The sequence below is a fragment of the Lissotriton vulgaris genome, chromosome 2_1 (assembly GCF_964263255.1).
Source record: "Lissotriton vulgaris chromosome 2_1, aLisVul1.2, whole genome shotgun sequence".
NCBI classification, from domain to species: domain Eukaryota; kingdom Metazoa; phylum Chordata; class Amphibia; order Caudata; family Salamandridae; genus Lissotriton; species Lissotriton vulgaris.
The window spans coordinates 2,027,904,689-2,027,924,366 of NC_141687.1; the positions used below are offsets into that span (position 1 = coordinate 2,027,904,689).

Genomic DNA, 19,678 nt, shown 5'->3' on the forward strand with positions numbered 1-19,678 from the left:
CCACTACTGCATGCCTCGCAGCTGCGCATGCACTGCCCAGGCTTGACCTAAAAAGAAGAGTCTGAGGGAAAGAGCAATATTGTAGGTGTTTTATAACTGACTAAGGAAAGTAGGTCTTTAGTGGGACTGTTATGAAAGTAATTAATTTTGTTCTTATTCTAAGATGATTTGAAATCACATAGCAGTCATTTTCAATACAAAGACATAGTAGGCGATTTGCATATGAAACGGTCAAATATTTCCTTTAATCAGGCAAGTTTAAGTTTCTGTCTTGGATGTCTGACTATCAATCATTATTTAATTCTGAAAACATTAGTGGGGAAATATACAAAGGTCAGGCAAGGCAATGAATATACTTCTTTTTAAATTGAGGGCCCATCTTTGTTTACAGGTTAATACAGTGGGGAGCAGACAACATTATGGGTGTTAGAGGCAGCTCATTGATCATATCATTGTATGAAAACAGTACAGCTGTATTGAGATGTAAGAGTAGGGAAGTACTACCATGCTGTTTAGTTCTACAATAGGAATGTCAGACAGTTCTTTTTTCTTTGGCACGTTTCTCACTTATTCTCTATAAAACAGATTTTAAAGAACAAAATCTTGAAATTACGAAAGTCATGTCCAACAAAGCCTCACACAAATTATTCTCCAAAGTAAATCAGACAAGACGACGACCCTAGTTGTTTCTGAAACCTTTCTCTTCCAACACCACTCACTGTTTAACGCTTATTGACTACGATGTCCTTCACTGAAAAACTATGCTGCATTTAGTAACCACCCAGTAAACGTGAATAACTATGCTTTATTTGGCGTGCTGTTGATTTGATTTTAGAAAGATGTTATAAGTAAAAGATTATAGAACATAATAAAATGTATAGATCTCAAAGTGTAATATAACAATGTATATGCTGTATAATAGTTAAAGGTAAAATCTGAAATAAACAATTTATACTTGAAATGTGGTAGACTCGCATTCACATACTAAAATTTTATGGAAAAAAATATGGTTAACTGATATGTGGGATTTATAAAAACTATTAGGTTGAATATTCCTTTTTACTTTGCAATAAAATTACCATTTTGAAGCAGATCTATGTGCATCATTTGACCACAGCCATTTCTATGATAAAATACCTTTACAAGAAACAAATTAAATCAAGAAACTGAAAACAACCACACCGATACTGATTATATACACTATAACCCACAACATGAATCACATCATAATAGCAAGAGAACATTCATAAACGTTATCACATTTGGGGGTAAATTGATTCCACTTACCTTCCCGGATGGACCTGCTGCTACTTCAACCATAATACTCTCTCCACTCTATAATAACAAAAGTGAAAAAAGATCAGCTTATTGTTTGAATGGAGGCGACAAATACGGACTTTCATGAACATATATGCCGCAATGAAACAGTGGAAGTGGCAATATTTAGGTCATCATTCATGTTTTTCACAATTTTGTCCCAATGAGCATTGTGCATATTGAGCTTCTTTTGCTAAAAAGAATAAAAAGATGTATCACCTTCACACCTATGTTAATGTACATTGCAGCAGTTATGATTGCCCCCCAGACAGATCACATACAGATCTCAGTAGAAATGTTTAGAGTGCCACAAACATTTAACATCAGGAAGTGCCTGATTTAGCGTTTTGTTGGTAAATTTACTGTTTAGCATTACAGTGGAATTCCATTCCCAGCCAATTCCAAAATGGCAAACGAGCCACATGTAGTGTTCTCAGCAAGTTGGTTCCTCCTCCAGACTGGCTGCATCTTCAGTGGGAGGAGAAACTTTGGGGAAGGGGTGGACATCTACTAAAAACAATCCTATCAAAGCTTGTCATTGATGGTGGAATATCCCATACTCAATATGGGCATATGGAAATACAATCCTCAAATTTGCATGCAGTCAGTTTCCATATACCTAGTGTCCCTTACATACTGGGGTGTATGCCCCTCATGTTATGCACACCGTGCTTCCCTTTGCATCAGAGGCAACTACAGCTTCTCCTGATGGTCTTTCACAGCTAACTACACCAGACATGGCATTGGACTAATCATCCTAGAATTGTTGGCTGATCTATCACCATATAACCTCTAGACCATGGTTGCACAGGTGGATCAGCAGTTCACCAAAGAGGGCGATAATAGCAGTGGAAGTGTGAATATAAAACCGACCATTATTTGGCAAATTGTTACGGCTTCCCAATTACACTGAGTTCTAAGTTGCTAAAAACCAGATGTTATCTGCTTATTCCATTAGGTAGTGACTCCATTAGCCGACAAGGATCTCAGTTACTTTTGTTGAATTTGAAGAAGTGAATCATCATTACTGCTCACATTTGTCCATTTTTTTTATTAATTTGATCAAATACATTGTACACATTGATTTATTTAATACCCGTTTTTCAAAAACATCTGCATAAAAGTTAAGGTTCTCAATGTTTATCAGCTTTATATAGACTATATGTTGTACCTAGAATTATCTCCTTCCTAGTTGCTCAGCCCACTCTCATCAACTGTCATTCTCCGCACACAACCAGGCACACTCACATTCTACTATCTCAGTCATCAAGCACTCCAACATTCCACGCAGACATCACACTCATTCTGGCTGAGCAACTAGGAAGGAGATAATTCTAGGTACAACATTATTCATTCCTGCATCCTTAGATGATTTTGAGAGCGTACATGGTCTCATATTTTCTCTACTTCCGCTGTAAAAATAATGATAATAATAAAAGTTAAAAGAAAGTTCATTGAAGTTTATGTGCTATGCAGAGATGATGTTGCAGCATCTTTGGAAATATTACAGCCGTTGACTTTATTTTATTGCTTATTATTGTACAACATTAACACCGCTTCACAGTCTGTACTAATTGTGGTAAATACTATGGTAACACAGCAACGCAGCATAAAGACTTTGTTTTCCCAGCTGGGAAAGGCAGTGAGTTGGTCTGGAGGCTGTGCAGATCCTATGTCTTTTTGTTGTATCTAACGGATACTGAATCTAGGTGCCAGAGCGAGGTGTGTAATCCACAAACCATCTTCACTTTCAAACTTCTTTGGAGCCCTACATTACGTGAGAGGCCATGCCAGAAAGCGAAAAGAAAAAACTTGTTGTAGCTTTCAATTTTGATACAGCTCCTTCATACAGTGTGCCTGTTTGTTCACCAGTGACCCTCTAATCCTCTGCTCTACACTAAAAGTGGCCGTCCGCCAGGTTGTTTGTTTCTACTGAGCTATGAAATCACAAACTGATCTTAAATGTTTTCCTCTACCTGAATATTCCCCTTCATATGCAAAAACAAAATAACTAAGCATTGGTAAAGCCAGTAGGTTTAGTTCCGCAAACTGATGCATTGGTTAATTTTTTAAATGTTTGCATTTCAAACCTATGCCACAAAAAAGAGAAAACATGCTGACCTGTTTAACATGGAGAGCATATTCTTGCAACAAAACATTTGAATTTAAAAAAGAAATAAGCTAGTCATCACACGTGAGCCTTCTAGTGGGCAGATGTACTTGTAGTAGTTATAGAAACCCTTTTCAGTGTTAATACACAGCACTGGAAAATTCGTTTCTTTTTGTCACAAATTAAAATAACTATTGGCTTTATATATATGCCATACAGGGGTCCCCAATCTATGGCCCCTGGGCCCCATCCGGCCTGTCTAATCAACTGGAGTGGCCCACTTAACGATCCCAAACAATCCTTTGCTTCTTGTCTCATGTGGAGACACGTATTCCTCACTTCCAGGTAGCAGGCGGTTGGCGATCCAGTTCCAGGCGACCGGAAACCGCCGAGGCATTTCACAGCGCTTCCGGGGGGAATCGCTTAACACAGAAGTTCCCGCCAACACAGAGCTTCAGATTGATGCCTGTCCTTTGCCTGCTTCTACGCAAGTAAGAACCGTGTTTTCTGAGGCCATCTGTTTGCGACCTTTACTGAGGTTCTTTGACACCACGCAGGAGCGCTATTCTGTGTTTGATTGGACACCGCCCTGGAGCGCTATTCTGGATTTGTTTCGGCACCGCGCTGGAGCGCTTTGATTACGCGCTGGGGCGCTTATCTTTTTTCGTTGCTACACAGGAGCGCTGTTTTCTAACTAACCACTATAGACGACTTCTACTCACTAGGTGTACCTAAGCTCAAGGTAAACGCTGTTAACCGTATGTGCACAAGACGTAAACATAGAGAGGGCTTTATCTGTGCCCATTGTAATCAGGTCTCCCTTACCTCCCCTAACAGCCCGAGAAGAACGGAAGAAAAACAGACAACAAAATGTTGAAACTATTGGGGAAACGGAGTGCTGAATGCAGAGTTTTTAAACAGCAGTGGACAGATGACTATTTTTTTGTCCAGTGAAAGGAAAAGGCAGTTTGTTTAATCTGCAAAGAGACAGTGGCGGTGTTTAAAGAATTTAATATCCGCCGACACTATGAAACCCGCCATGGAGGGCAGTATGCTAGCTTGCAGGGCCAAGTGAGGAGAGACAAGGTGACTAAGCTACAAAATGGATTTGCTGCCCAGCAGAGTACAATGCTACGCCAAACACAGGTGAACCTGTCATCCGTTCGGCCCAGCTTCAAGGTAGCTAACCTGATTGCAAGCTGTGGAAAGTCGTTCAGTGATGGGGAGTTTGTCAAGAAGTGTTTGAACGCTGTTGCGGAGGAGGTGTGTCCGGACAAGAAAGATGCCAGTAGAGTACAATGCTACGCCAAACACAGGTGAACCTGTCATTTGTTCGGGCCAGCGTCAAGGTAGCTAACCTGATTGCAAGCTGTGGAAAGTCGTTCAGTGATGGGGAGTTTGTCAAGAAGTGTTTGAACGCTGTCGCGGATATGTGTCCGGACAAGAAAGATGCCCTGAACACGGTGAGTCTGTCTGCATCTACAGTTACCAGGCAAATTGAAGAAATGGGGCATAATGTACATGTCCAGCTGAAAGAGAAAGCTAAAGATTTTGAGTGTTTTGCATTGTCAATGGACGAGAGCAATGACGTGCAGGACACAGCACAACTGCTGAGGGGAGTTAATTCAACTTTTGAAGTGTCCGAGGAGCTGGCAGCTCTACACAGTCTCACAGATACTATGACAGGAGAGGATATTTTTGATAAAGTACGCCAAACGATGGAAGAGTTGGATTTAGACTGGGCTAAGCTGGCTAGCATCACAACGGACGGTGCACCGAGTATGGTTGGTGCGTCGCGGGGGCTAGTGGGGCGCATAAAAAGGGAAATGGAGGAACGAGGTCTCACCCCCCCCCCCCCCCCCCCCCCCACTACAAGTCCACTGCCTGATTCACCAGCAAGCACTGTGCTGCAAAGTTCTGAAGTGGGAATCTGTCATGAAGGTGGTTGTGTCTTGCATAAACTTTATCAGAGCAAACGGACTAAAACACAGGCAGTTCCAAGCTTTTCTATCCGAGCTGGAGTCTGACCATGGAGACGTGCTTTACCAGGATGAAGTCAGATGGTTAAGCCGGAGTAGAGTTTTGAAGCGCTTCTACGAGCTGCTACCTGAAATCAACGCCTTTCTCCTGACAAAAGGAAAAACTGTCCCAGAGCTGATCGACACAGAATGGAAATGGGACCTTGCCTTTTTAACAGATGTGACAGAAATTTTAAACAGCCTCAGTTAACAGCTCCAAGGCAAGGGAAAATGAATCAGTGACATGTATTCCCACATCAAAGCATTTGCGGTTAAAATGGCGCTGCTTGTTGGACAAGTACAAAAACAAGACTTCACCCATCTCCCTGCTACTCGGAGCCTCTCAGCTGAGGAGCCAGCAGTCCCGTTTCCAACCAAGAAGTGCAAGGACGCACTGGAAAGGCTGAGAGCGGAGTTCAGTATGCGGTTCAGTGAGCTTCATGCCCACGTTAAAGAAATTTGCATATTCCAGAACCCTTTTGCTGCCGATATTAAGGACACCCTGCCTTCTCTTCAATTTGAACTGGCTGAGTTGCAGACCTGTGATGTGCTGAAAGACGCAATAAAGCTCAACTGTGTCATAGAGTACTATGCTTCCCTCCCAAACGAGAACTACCCCAACATCAGAAAGCACGCTATGAAGATGTCCACAGTTTTTGGGAGCACATATATCTGTGAGCAAACTTTTTCATGCATGAAGCTGATAAAAAATCCGACAAGATCAAGACTTTCAGATCAACACCTGCATCAGTCTCTGAGACTGGCTGTAACTGGAATGGAACCTGACATCAATCTCCTCACCAGTCAGAAGCAAGCCAACAGCTCACACTGATATGGTAAGCGTGCTGATTTCAGCAACTATGAATATGAAAAATTTCAGTATAGTAATACTCTTATTATAGGCAACATGTTACTTGAACAGTGATGTCACATACAAAATGAGACTGCAGCATGTCACCTGCTGATGGGCTGCTTGTGTTTTTTTATCTGCCATTCCTGAAGGTCCTGCATGCTTCCAGGACCACCCTAAAGTCAGCCTGTTTATTACAATTATTCTGTATTAATGTTATTTCACTGTGTGGCAAAAAAATTGTCATCAGCTTGTGTTTTTATTTTCAAATCTTATCTATAAAATAAAAGGAGCATCTGTGGTACTTCAAATAGACACGAGAAGACTTTCTATTACTTTTTTTGCAAACCAACAGGTGGCGGCAAGGCCCAGCGAAGGGCAGCTGCAAAAAAAAAATTCATTATAATCTCTACAATAATACTGGTTGTCACTTTGGCCCATATCATTTCCTGTTATACGACTGACCCCGGTCCCCCCATCACAGAAAGGAAAGTTGATGTGGCCCCCGCCGAAAAAAATTTGGGGACCACTGATATACGCCATAACGAAACGTAGCAAAATGGATGCGCGACAACTGCCTCCAACTCAATTCAGACAAAACCAAAGGACTAATCCTTGGGAAGAACACCTCCACATCGGACCACAGTTGGTCTTCAGAATTCGGCCCCACACCGACACCGACGGACCACACACGCACCCTCGTAATCATCCTCAACAGCCAACTGACCATGAAATGACAAGTCAACATAGTCGCCTCTTCCTGCTTCCACACATTTTGCATGCTCCGCAGAATTTTCCGATGGATCACCACCAACACCAGAAAGACCGTCACTCAGGCCCTCGTCACCAGCCACTTCGCATTACATTTATATATATCCTTTATGTTTTCAGGTTTCATGTCTTGTGGTTCCTCAAAAGTACTTCTTTAACCTGATGACTACCCAATAAGTTGTAAGGGTCGAAACGCAATAGATGCACCTCTGGCAAATTGGAATAAAGCATTGATTGTGTTCTGTTCCTGATGTAATGCAGAAAACTTTATTGAATTGGAAACTCCTTGCCATTGTGATTGTCTTTTGCTTACAATGTATATTGTTTGTATATGTTTATTTAGTGTAACATGGTGATCACTAATTGTCTGCTTAAATGCTGTATTGTGTTGTTAGTCCTGTAAAAAACGTAATCATTTTTATTGTTTAGAAGAATTACTTTGTAGGTACCTTTTTCTTTTTGTTAGTTTGCCTTTTGGTAATGTTGTTTGTGAAATAATTATTTTCCTGGAACCATTGTGGCCTCCATATTGTTTAATAGCCCAGGTTCTAGATTAATAGGGCTGCCCTTGTTGTGTGTAACCATATACTATGGCGAGACATAGGTAGGAAAAGCCGAGGCCCATTCAACAATATATCAACATATTAATCATTATTACTGTCGTAGAAGATCATGCCCAAGTACAAGCTTTACTGGGTTGCATTTGGCAATTCCTCTTTTGAACATGGGCTGCCATGTGCACCACATAAGATAAAATTTACCAGAACACTACTTTGTCAAGGTAGTATACGCATGTATAGAATCAAATGGAGAGACATTTGAGCGGTTCCTCTGGAGCGGGCAGGCACATAGTGATGGCAGACACGAGTATTGACAGCTAAATATTATCATTATGAATTGCTTTTCTTCAGCGTTTCAATCTTCTGAAGCCTACAAAGTCAGATGTCCAATATTGAAGATGTCGGTCTAAATTCAAACCGTCCTCTGCTCCCTTCAGAACAATACAAAAATATCAATACAATTATATGCTGGGGATAATCTCTCTATTCTTCTTTCTACAGTTGCACTTATTACAGTTAAGAAGAAGATTCTGCAAGTTGTACATCAATGGGTGATAATCACAGATGATTCCTCAGTTTTGCATTTCATAAAAAACAGTCAATGTGGGCCTATCGGGAGACACTCGTTCCACATCTATGGACACATACGCCGAAGGGGACGAAAATGGCTTGTTTCTGCCAGAAACAGATGCCACCACCATTCTGGTGATCCCTAAAACACAACCTCCCTCAGCAAACTGCGCAGAATACCACCCATGTGGGCCTATCGGGAGACACTCGTTCCACATCTATGGACACATACGCCGAAGGGGACGAAAATGGCTTGTTTCTGCCAGAAACAGATGCCACCACCATTCTGGTGATCCCTAAAACACAACCTCCCTCAGCAAACTGCGCAGAATACCACCCAATCTCCCTCATTAATGAGGAGGTTAAAATATTTGTATAGGTCCTAGCCAACCGACTGAGGCCCTATCTTACTAAACTAGTCCACCCCGACCAATGTGGATTTAAGCCATCTCGTGGAACCAGACACTGCCTTAGACTCCTCCATCTAGCCTTAGCAAATCGCCAAATCACTGACCCCTTACTTTAGCACTTCACCTTATTGATTCCATAGACTGGCAATATCTGGGGGACGTACTGGTTGAAATAGGCCTATTCCAGCACTTCCGCAACTTGATTAAGGTGTTATATACCAGGCCACAGGCACGCATGCTTGTCAATGGGGCACTATCTGAGCGGTTTCCTATCAAGAGGGGTACGAGGCAAGGATGCCATCTCTCACCGCTACTGTTCACAATGGCGATGGAGCCTCTGGCATGCCTCATAAGGTCTGACGACCGAATTAAGGGATGGAAATGGCAAGGCTCTAATGGAGACAAAATTGCTCTATAAGTGTACGATGCCCTGCTCTTTTTGGCCAAACTGGCCCAATCTGGTCCCAACTGTCTTGGAGCGCTGCACTCTTTTGCACAAATCTCTGGCCTGCTATTAAATCCTGGTAAATCCGTCCTAGTCCCTCTCCACATTTTGAGAGACTGCTTTGATTGGCAATCCACAATACAAATTTGAAGGTAATCTGGCTGGCCGTGCTTCCTGATCTCGCCTGGTCACTTAATGTTACCCCACTGATGAAGAGAGTCAGAGATGACCTCCACAAATGGCAGACACTATCACTTAATCCTCTGGGAAGAGTCACCCTCTTTAAAATGACGATTCTTCTCAGATTCCACTGCATAATTCAAAATACCCCATTCCATTTCCCACAGACTTGGTTTAAAGAACTGGACAGCCTGACCACTAGATTCCTTTGGGGCGGGCGGACACCTCACATGGCCCTGTCCCAATGCTGTATCCCATTCTTTGATGGGGTATAGTCATAACTAATTTATACCTGTATCATTTAGCCACCCGCCTACTCACCTTACACGACTGGTTTAAAAGAGGATGGTCAGACCCAGGTTATAGAGTAGAGCTGAACAACTTAGGCCTACCCAGAATCCAGGCGATGGTGTACGGGGGACCTATCTCCAGAATGTTACCCACGGTGACACAGTAGGTTCTCCTGGCCTGGCGTGCCTCCCTGCGCCACATCCAATGGTTGAATAAGTTGATCCAAAACACACCGCTTTGGCAGGGTTCCTGGTTTTGAGAAATCAGCAAATTAGAGGGATTCCGGGCCTGGGATCTTATTGGCATTTCAAAGCTTGGGGACATATGGATGGGCGACCACATGCTCACTTTCCACGACTTGCAGTCCCAATACTCCCTACACTCCTCCCAATTTTATCGGTACCTGCAACTACACCATGCCCTCCACGAGTACATACCAAATGGCACCTCCCTACCAGAATGCAGTCCCCTGAGGTGCAAACCATGACCGGTAACTTGGGAAAAGGAGGAACCTCTTGTATTTACCACTCTCTAACAAATAACACTCCAAATACGTTGGGTCGACTTAGGAGCCAATGGGAGAGATGGATCCGGCCTCTTGAGGAGGAAGACTGGAGAGATGCACTGATGGCACCGAAAACAGTCACCACTTCAGCTAGACTTGTCTGGTGCAATTGTACTATTTACACGCTGCCTACCTAACACCAAAACGCCTTCATAGTGCAGGTCTGAAACCAACTGTATCATGTACACGCTGCGAACAAGACCAAGCAGATTTCTTCCACATGCTATGGACTTGCCCCGTCACTGTACGATAATGTGACTCCATAGAAAATGAATTCAGAGTTTCTTTTTGTTTGTTTACATTTTTGTATTGGGATTTCGCATTTCATTACATCAATGAACATCATTTCATTAAAAAAAACATGAACAGATATCTATAATCAGTCGAGAGATCACTGTGGAAAAAACTGAATTCATCATGTATTACATATTCCGACATTTCAGACATGGTACAGTAAACATTTTAGGTGTTATCTCCATTCCTAACATCTGATTTTGTATTATTATATTTACTAGCCCTCGGCTGAGTACATCATCTGTAGTCGAGGATTACTATGTGTTCTTTTCGTGTTCTGTTTTTGTGAATTCTCGCATGACGTTTGGTGAATGCGTTCCCATTTAAATACCATTGGTTTCGGAACCACCGATGTAGGGGTAAAACTATTAACCTTAGGGGTGAACTGGGGAAGCTGTAGCGGAGCTACCAGAGTGATATGTTTATGTGCTTGGTCGTGGCTGCAGTATAGGTCACAACATGGTGTGTGTGGGGAGGGGCTGTGAAGGGTTGGCCTAAAATGGTAGGTGGGAGTATCCGATGCAGTCATATTACATTTATTGCCCTAGGCGTCTGGCTTTGGTCTTATATTATCTCCCATCCGTCTCTGTGATTGGGAGGTTGCCTGTGATGCCGATTGTGTTGTTTCATGAGTAAATCGGTGAATTAATTGCGCCCACTCCAGAGATATGGGGTGCTTCCGTATTCCCCTCACTTCCTCATCTCTAAGTAACTCCAGAGGTTATGGGCTTGAAGGTCTCACACAATCCATCACACATGCTCTTGGGAATCATGGCTGGATTAGACAGGTCTAGATTTGACAAACTATTTCTGAGCACAGCCATGATGCTAAGAGGAACATTGCTGCCAGTGGATAAACCCTGTCCCACCCACCATAACGAAATGGCGCAGAGGGGTGGACTGGTGAGCAGCAGAAGAGAAGCCTATGTATGAGGCTAGTGGGTGCCCGGCAAAACATCTTAAAGTCTGAGGTAAATGGCTGGGGAAGATATAATAAAAGTACCTCACTTCAGGAACTGTGAGCACTATGTGAGTTTTATGAGATTATGTATTACAAGTGCACTGTCTGTATATGTAACATGGTGACGTCCTATAACTGCTGTAACACGCTGCATTTGATTACTGCAGGTTTTTCCTGTTCTAACAAAAAAATAATTAAATTGATTATCAACAAATAAAAAAGTCAATGTTTGGTTTCTTCTGCTGCACCTTATGCTTTACTATCAGTTTACTAGAGTTTCTTTCTGTAGTAGCCCAAAAAACTGCTTTTTTTCAGTGAACAATAATATTACTGGTGGCTTACAACTCCTTTTAAATCTTTACAATCTGGACCACATCTTGACACTTGAATGTTTATACATGGTATCACTAGCCAAAATAAACAAAGCACTACTACTAAGGAGAGTGGCTTGCATTATCAGTTCTTTACAATGCTTAGAGTCATGAAAGAACACAGAAGAAATCTCAGACGTGTAATTTTCGGTCAACGTTTGAGTTTAAAAATTCCTTTTGTTTCGGTGGCTGGACATCTTAGCCTTTATAATGTTCAGTTCTTCCGATTCCAGGTTGTGTTTTTTTATTGAAAATCCTTCATTGATATCAGAGAAAGAAATTGCATCAACATTGAATCCCTCACTGAAGATAATCTCCCTCATGTGCTCAAACCCAGACTGACCCTCATTCCTCAAAAAAGTTAACCCTAAATTTCAAGAACACTACCAATCCATTCAATACCTTATTTCGGCTTTAACAACCATAAAAATGAATATTAACAGACAAGTATTTTACGAACTCATTAAAAATAAAAAACAATAAAAAATAAATAAGTCTAAAAGATAATTAACACTCATTATTTACATCATATTAAAACACAAAGAATCTGAGTCAATACAGTAATTAAATCTAGTAACTCCCCTCCGATATCAACCATCTAAAAGCGCATGTGCGTCTTATAATAAATAACACATAATACAGCATATGGTGCCAGATGTACAACCCTTTTTTGTAGTCGCAAACAGCAGATCGGCACGTTTGCGACGACAAAAAAGGTTGCAGGCATGTACAAATGCTATTTTGCGAGTCACTGACTAGCAAAATAGCGTTTGCGACTCTCGCTATTAGGAAGGGTCTTCCCTTCCTAATAACGAGTCTCAAAGCCATGTACTATTGTTTTGCACAATTGCGGTCTTAAAACACTCGGAGTTTACTGCCTACTTCAAGTAGGTGGTAAAACACTCGCAAATGGGAAGGGGTACCCAGGGGACCCCTTCTACTTTGCGAGTGTGTGTGGAAATATTTTTTAAGAGCAGACAAAACATCCTGTAAGATGGCATTATACAACAATAGTTTTCTGTTTTGGAGAGAACACAAAAATATGTTAGCCACAGCTGCCAAGTACTACAACTGCTTGATGTGAGAGCAGGAAGTACTTGGTTTTAGTTGTTTTAGGAGAGCACTCTCATGATGCTGTCAAATTCCTAAAATGGTTGCTAGACAAATTTGATGACGCAGTTCTACAGTTCTTCAGCAAAGTTTGTCAATAAAGTTTTATACCATCACAATTTCAACAATAATGATGACATGTTCTTTTGTCTTTCTTTCCAAATTCATTTATTCGGACTTTCAATTTTTTCTGTCTCTGTGTTATATTTCCTTCATTATTCAATCATGAAGTGAAGTTTTTTAACAATCCATATCATTTTCACACATCAAATCGGTTTCCAATGCATTTCGCCCCATGGGCTTCATCAGGGAAATCTACAACACGAAAAATGCATCACCCATTAGTCCTATAGCAGTAGTGTATATAATGGCATATCTTTGTGTTAATCGCAAAAGAATATACAAATAAATTAAATTCATACTCATAGTAAACATGCGGGTTACACCATAGTTACGATACCGTTACTCAACCCTTTGTAAGTCTACATCAAAGGCCGTTCTTATCTATTATCACCTCTCCGTACATGTAGCACCTAACTAGCGAGGGTTCACATATTGCTATGTTATTTTACGCGCTCAGGTTCACCTCTCCGTATATGTATCAACTAACTAGCGAGGGTTCGCATACTGCTATGTTTTTTTACGCGCTGAGGTTCACCGCTATACAGTACTTAAATCACCAACCGGTGGGAAATGTAATCCGGCAGTCAAAAGACTTTACGCGCATTGTGTGAACGGCAATCTCTCTTACCCGGGAAATGGCTAAGGTGCACGCATCTCTCCTCTGCGGCTCGGTTTCTGAAACGCTCAGCCTGTGGCGTGTGACGTGTAACCCGGAAATGGGCTAGTTTTCATATATTTAAAGGGGTAGCTACGTACGTATACTTCCCGAGGGTGCGTGTATTTACAAGACATGTGGTGTCAACCCTTGTTCTCCGCGATTATAGTAACGGATAAACACAAATGTAAAACAACACTGCTACAGCAATGATAAGCAAACATTCAAAAAAACTATAATAATAAATTATATAGATGCATGATACAGCGCAAGTCTTTCTTCTTTTCAGCATTATGTTATAGGTAACAGCTATATTCAACCCTCTCATTGATTCCATGTGGGGTCAAACTTTGTAGAAAAAAAATCCAATGATTTTCTCGCATGAGCAGAGTCTTTTTATTGTCTTTGTCTTCTTTTCTGTCAACAATTTCTAAAATGCAGGCTTTTATTTGATTCACTTGGTGCCTTTGTTCCAAAAAATGTGTAGCTACTGCTGATTTCATGACTTTAGTGCGGATGTTACTTTTGTGTTCTGTGAGTCTTGTTTTAAGTTTACGCTCGGTTTGGCCAACATATGCTTTCCCACAAGGGCATTTAATGAGGTAGATGATGTTTTTGGTATCGCAAGTGCCTGTAACATTCAATTTTATTTTATTGCCTTTCATGGGATGCGTAATGGTATTGCCTTCCATGATGTTGTGACAGTTACTGCAATTTCTACAAGGGATTGTTCCTTTGTAATTTTTTTTGGCCTCAATGATATTCGGACGTTTAATGAGTTCTCCCAAATTCTTGGCTCGCGAGTATGCGAAAATAGGTTCCTCTTTGAAGATGTTTTGAAAATCTGGTTCAGCTTGTAACATTGGCCAATGTTTTTTTATAGCTTTTTTCACTAAGTGACTCACTGTAGAGAATTTGCTGACACAAGTGATTTTAGCCTCTTTTTTGTTAGGTTTGGACTTTAACAACATTTCTCTAGTTTTAGTTTGAGTCCTTTCCATGGAAGCTTTCAGTATGTTTTCAGGGTATCCTCGCTTTTTAAAGCGTTGGAGCATGTTTTGTGTTTGCGTCAATGACTCCTGTGGGTTTGAGACGATTCTTTTAACTCTCAGTAATTGGGAAAAGGGTAGGTGTTGTTTCAAAGAGCTAGGGTGAAAACTCTGGTATGTCAAAAGATTATTCCTGTCTGTTTTTTTAGTATGTAACGTGGTCTCTAGATGATCATTCCTTTTGATGATGGTCACGTCCAAATAGTTGATTTGGTTCTGATGAATTTCCGACGTGAATTGGATGCGAGGGTCTATGGTATTTAATTTGCTGATGTTTTCAATTAAATTTTCTTTCTCTCCTTTCCATAGTATGAATATGTCGTCAATATATCTGACATACATCCGTAATCCTTGTTTCCATTGGTCTTTTTGTAAAATGTGTTTTTCCTCGTATTGGTGCATAAAGATATTAGCGTAGGCTGGGGCAGCTGGATTGCCCATGGATGTCCCCGACTTCTGTAGGTACCATCGCTTGTCACATTCAAAATAACTGTGCATCAAAATGAAATTCAACATTTCCATTAGAAAAATTTTTAAGGGTTCATCATACTCCATGGTTAGTAATGCTGTTTCTACTGCTTCCAAACCCAAAAGGTGTGGGATGGAAGTGTACAATGCTTGTACATCAATCGTACATAGAGTGATTTCTTCTTCTGGTGTTAGTTTGATGGATTCCAATTTTAACAAAAAGTCAGTTGTGTCTTTTACAAACGAATCCATTGTGATTACGAATGGCTGTAAATATTTATCAATCCATTTACCTACTGGTTCATGCACACTACCACATGTAGACACAATGGGTCGGCAGGGTGGTCTAATCAGATCTTTATGGATTTTAGGCGTGAGATATAGTTTGGGAGTTTTAGGATACTCAGTAGTTAGGTATTTTTTGACTTTTTCATCAATGCATCCTCTCACCACTCCTTCTTGAATGAGGTTTTCTAGGACCATTTGTATCTCTTTCGTGGGGTTGACATTGAGTTCCATGTACGTATTAGTGTCTTGCAAATGTACTGCGATTTGGGAATCATAATAGTCTTTATCCATGATTACCAGGGCACCTCCCTTGTCCGCCTTTTGACATACAATATTGGAGTTGTTCGCTATGGTTCTTAAAGTGGCATATTCTTTTTGTGTGAGGTTCCGATGTTTCATCTGTTTCTGGCAATTGATTTTGTTCAAATCCTGTTTAACCATCTGTTCATATAAATCCAACGTCTTATGGCTGATTGGAGGGATATACTTGCTACTTTTGAAAAGACCCTTAAGAGGGTCGTCACTTGGTTCTTGAGTTTCTGTGACAATGTTCGAGAAGAAGTGTCGAAGTCTTAGTTTTCTCATGAGTTTATAGAAACTGACATTTATTTCCAATTGGTTGGTGCGTGTCGTGGGCACAAAAGACGTCCCTTTTTGTAACGTCTTAATCTGAGTGGTATTAAGATGCATTTTAGAGATGTTAATCACTAGGTTATCTATTTCTGATTCCTTTTCTTGTCCTTCTTCGTGGTTATTTGCCGTGTTTGTGGCGGTTCCTGTTCTTTTTCCGTTGTTACTTGTTCTCTTTGACCTCCTGGGTCGTCCCCGCCGCTGGGGCCTGCCTCTAAAAAAGGCTGTGTGGTTTTTGGGATGTTTACTCTCGGTTCCCTTGTGGTGGGTTCTCTTCTGTTACTTTCCGATGTGGTGTCTGTGTCGGTAGATGATGTGTCAGTCTGTTGGGTGTAGGGACGATTTTGTCGCTTTCTCGCATAGACTTCTGCCCAGTGGCGGGGACGACCCAGGAGGTCAAAGAGAACAAGTAACAACGGAAAAAGAACAGGAACCGCCACAAACACGGCAAATAACCACGAAGAAGGACAAGAAAAGGAATCAGAAATAGATAACCTAGTGATTAACATCTCTAAAATGCATCTTAATACCACTCAGATTAAGACGTTACAAAAAGGGACGTCTTTTGTGCCCACGACACGCACCAACCAATTGGAAATAAATGTCAGTTTCTATAAACTCATGAGAAAACTAAGACTTCAACACTTCTTCTCGAACATTGTCACAGAAACTCAAGAACCAAGTGACGACCCTCTTAAGGGTCTTTTCAAAAGTAGCAAGTATATCCCTCCAATCAGCCATAAGACGTTGGATTTATATGAACAGATGGTTAAACAGGATTTGAACAAAATCAATTGCCAGAAACAGATGAAACATCGGAACCTCACACAAAAAGAATATGCCACTTTAAGAACCATAGCGAACAACTCCAATATTGTATGTCAAAAGGCGGACAAGGGAGGTGCCCTGGTAATCATGGATAAAGACTATTATGATTCCCAAATCGCAGTACATTTGCAAGACACTAATACGTACATGGAACTCAATGTCAACCCCACGAAAGAGATACAAATGGTCCTAGAAAACCTCATTCAAGAAGGAGTGGTGAGAGGATGCATTGATGAAAAAGTCAAAAAATACCTAACTACTGAGTATCCTAAAACTCCCAAACTATATCTCACGCCTAAAATCCATAAAGATCTGATTAGACCACCCTGCCGACCCATTGTGTCTACATGTGGTAGTGTGCATGAACCAGTAGGTAAATGGATTGATAAATATTTACAGCCATTCGTAATCACAATGGATTCGTTTGTAAAAGACACAACTGACTTTTTGTTAAAATTGGAATCCATCAAACTAACACCAGAAGAAGAAATCACTCTATGTACGATTGATGTACAAGCATTGTACACTTCCATCCCACACCTTTTGGGTTTGGAAGCAGTAGAAACAGCATTACTAACCATGGAGTATGATGAACCCTTAAAAATTTTTCTAATGGAAATGTTGAATTTCATTTTGATGCACAGTTATTTTGAATGTGACAAGCGATGGTACCTACAGAAGTCGGGGACATCCATGGGCAATCCAGCTGCCCCAGCCTACGCTAATATCTTTATGCACCAATACGAGGAAAAACACATTTTACAAAAAGACCAATGGAAACAAGGATTACGGATGTATGTCAGATATATTGACGACATATTCATACTATGGAAAGGAGAGAAAGAAAATTTAATTGAAAACATCAGCAAATTAAATACCATAGACCCTCGCATCCAATTCACGTCGGAAATTCATCAGAACCAAATCAACTATTTGGACGTGACCATCATCAAAAGGAATGATCATCTAGAGACCACGTTACATACTAAAAAAACAGACAGGAATAATCTTTTGACATACCAGAGTTTTCACCCTAGCTCTTTGAAACAACACCTACCCTTTTCCCAATTACTGAGAGTTAAAAGAATCGTCTCAAACCCACAGGAGTCATTGACGCAAACACAAAACATGCTCCAACGCTTTAAAAAGCGAGGATACCCTGAAAACATACTGAAAGCTTCCATGGAAAGGACTCAAACTAAAACTAGAGAAATGTTGTTAAAGTCCAAACCTAACAAAAAAGAGGCTAAAATCACTTGTGTCAGCAAATTCTCTACAGTGAGTCACTTAGTGAAAAAAGCTATCAAAAAACATTGGCCAATGTTACAAGCTGAACCAGATTTTCAAAACATCTTCAAAGAGGAACCTATTTTCGCATACTCGCGAGCCAAGAATTTGGGAGAACTCATTAAACGTCCGAATATCATTGAGGCCAAAAAAAATTACAAAGGAACAATCCCTTGTAGAAATTGCAGTAACTGTCACAACATCATGGAAGGCAATACCATTACGCATCCCATGAAAGGCAATAAAATAAAATTGAATGTTACAGGCACTTGCGATACCAAAAACATCATCTACCTCATTAAATGCCCTTGTGGGAAAGCATATGTTGGCCAAACCGAGCGTAAACTTAAAACAAGACTCACAGAACACAAAAGTAACATCCGCACTAAAGTCATGAAATCAGCAGTAGCTACACATTTTTTGGAACAAAGGCACCAAGTGAATCAAATAAAAGCCTGCATTTTAGAAATTGTTGACAGAAAAGAAGACAAAGACAATAAAAAGACTCTGCTCATGCGAGAAAATCATTGGATTTTTTTTCTACAAAGTTTGACCCCACATGGAATCAATGAGAGGGTTGAATATAGCTGTTACCTATAACATAATGCTGAAAAGAAGAAAGACTTGCGCTGTAGCATGCATCTATATAATTTATTATTATAGTTTTTTTGAATGTTTGCTTATCATTGCTGTAGCAGTGTTGTTTTACATTTGTGTTTATCCGTTACTATAATCGCGGAGAACAAGGGTTGACACCACATGTCTTGTAAATACACGCACCCTCGGGAAGTATACGTACGTAGCTACCCCTTTAAATATATGAAAACTAGCCCATTTCCGGGTTACACGTCACACGCCACAGGCTGAGCGTTTCAGAAACCGAGCCGCAGAGGAGAGATGCGTGCACCTTAGCCATTTCCCGGGTAAGAGAGATTGCCGTTCACACAATGCGCGTAAAGTCTTTTGACTGCCGGATTACATTTCCCACCGGTTGGTGATTTAAGTACTGTATAGCGGTGAACCTCAGCGCGTAAAAAAACATAGCAGTATGCGAACCCTCGCTAGTTAGTTGATACATATACGGAGAGGTGAACCTGAGCGCGTAAAATAACATAGCAATATGTGAACCCTCGCTAGTTAGGTGCTACATGTACGGAGAGGTGATAATAGATAAGAACGGCCTTTGATGTAGACTTACAAAGGGTTGAGTAACGGTATCGTAACTATGGTGTAACCCACATGTTTACTATGAGTATGAATTTAATTTATTTGTATATTCTTTTGCGATTAACACAAAGATATGCCATTATATACACTACTGCTATAGGACTAATGGGTGATGCATTTTTCGTGTTGTAGATTTCCCTGATGAAGCCCATGGGGCGAAATGCATTGGAAACCGATTTGATGTGTGAAAATGATATGGATTGTTAAAAAACTTCACTTCATGATTGAATAATGAAGGAAATATAACACAGAGACAGAAAAAATTGAAAGTCCGAATAAATGAATTTGGAAAGAAAGACA

The 19,678-nt window shown here is 40.8% G+C and overlaps 1 protein-coding gene across 1 annotated transcript in view; it reads right to left on the reverse strand.

Annotated features, from left to right (window-relative positions):
- The window catches only part of SPPL2A (signal peptide peptidase like 2A), a 311,837-nt gene that overhangs the window by 89,183 nt on the left and 202,976 nt on the right, over positions 1-19,678 (reverse strand). The window contains exon 11 of the mRNA XM_086958253.1: positions 1,288-1,335. Within this exon, the coding sequence (XP_086814379.1) occupies positions 1,288-1,335 (48 nt within the window). The remainder of the gene's footprint in view (positions 1-1,287; positions 1,336-19,678) is intronic.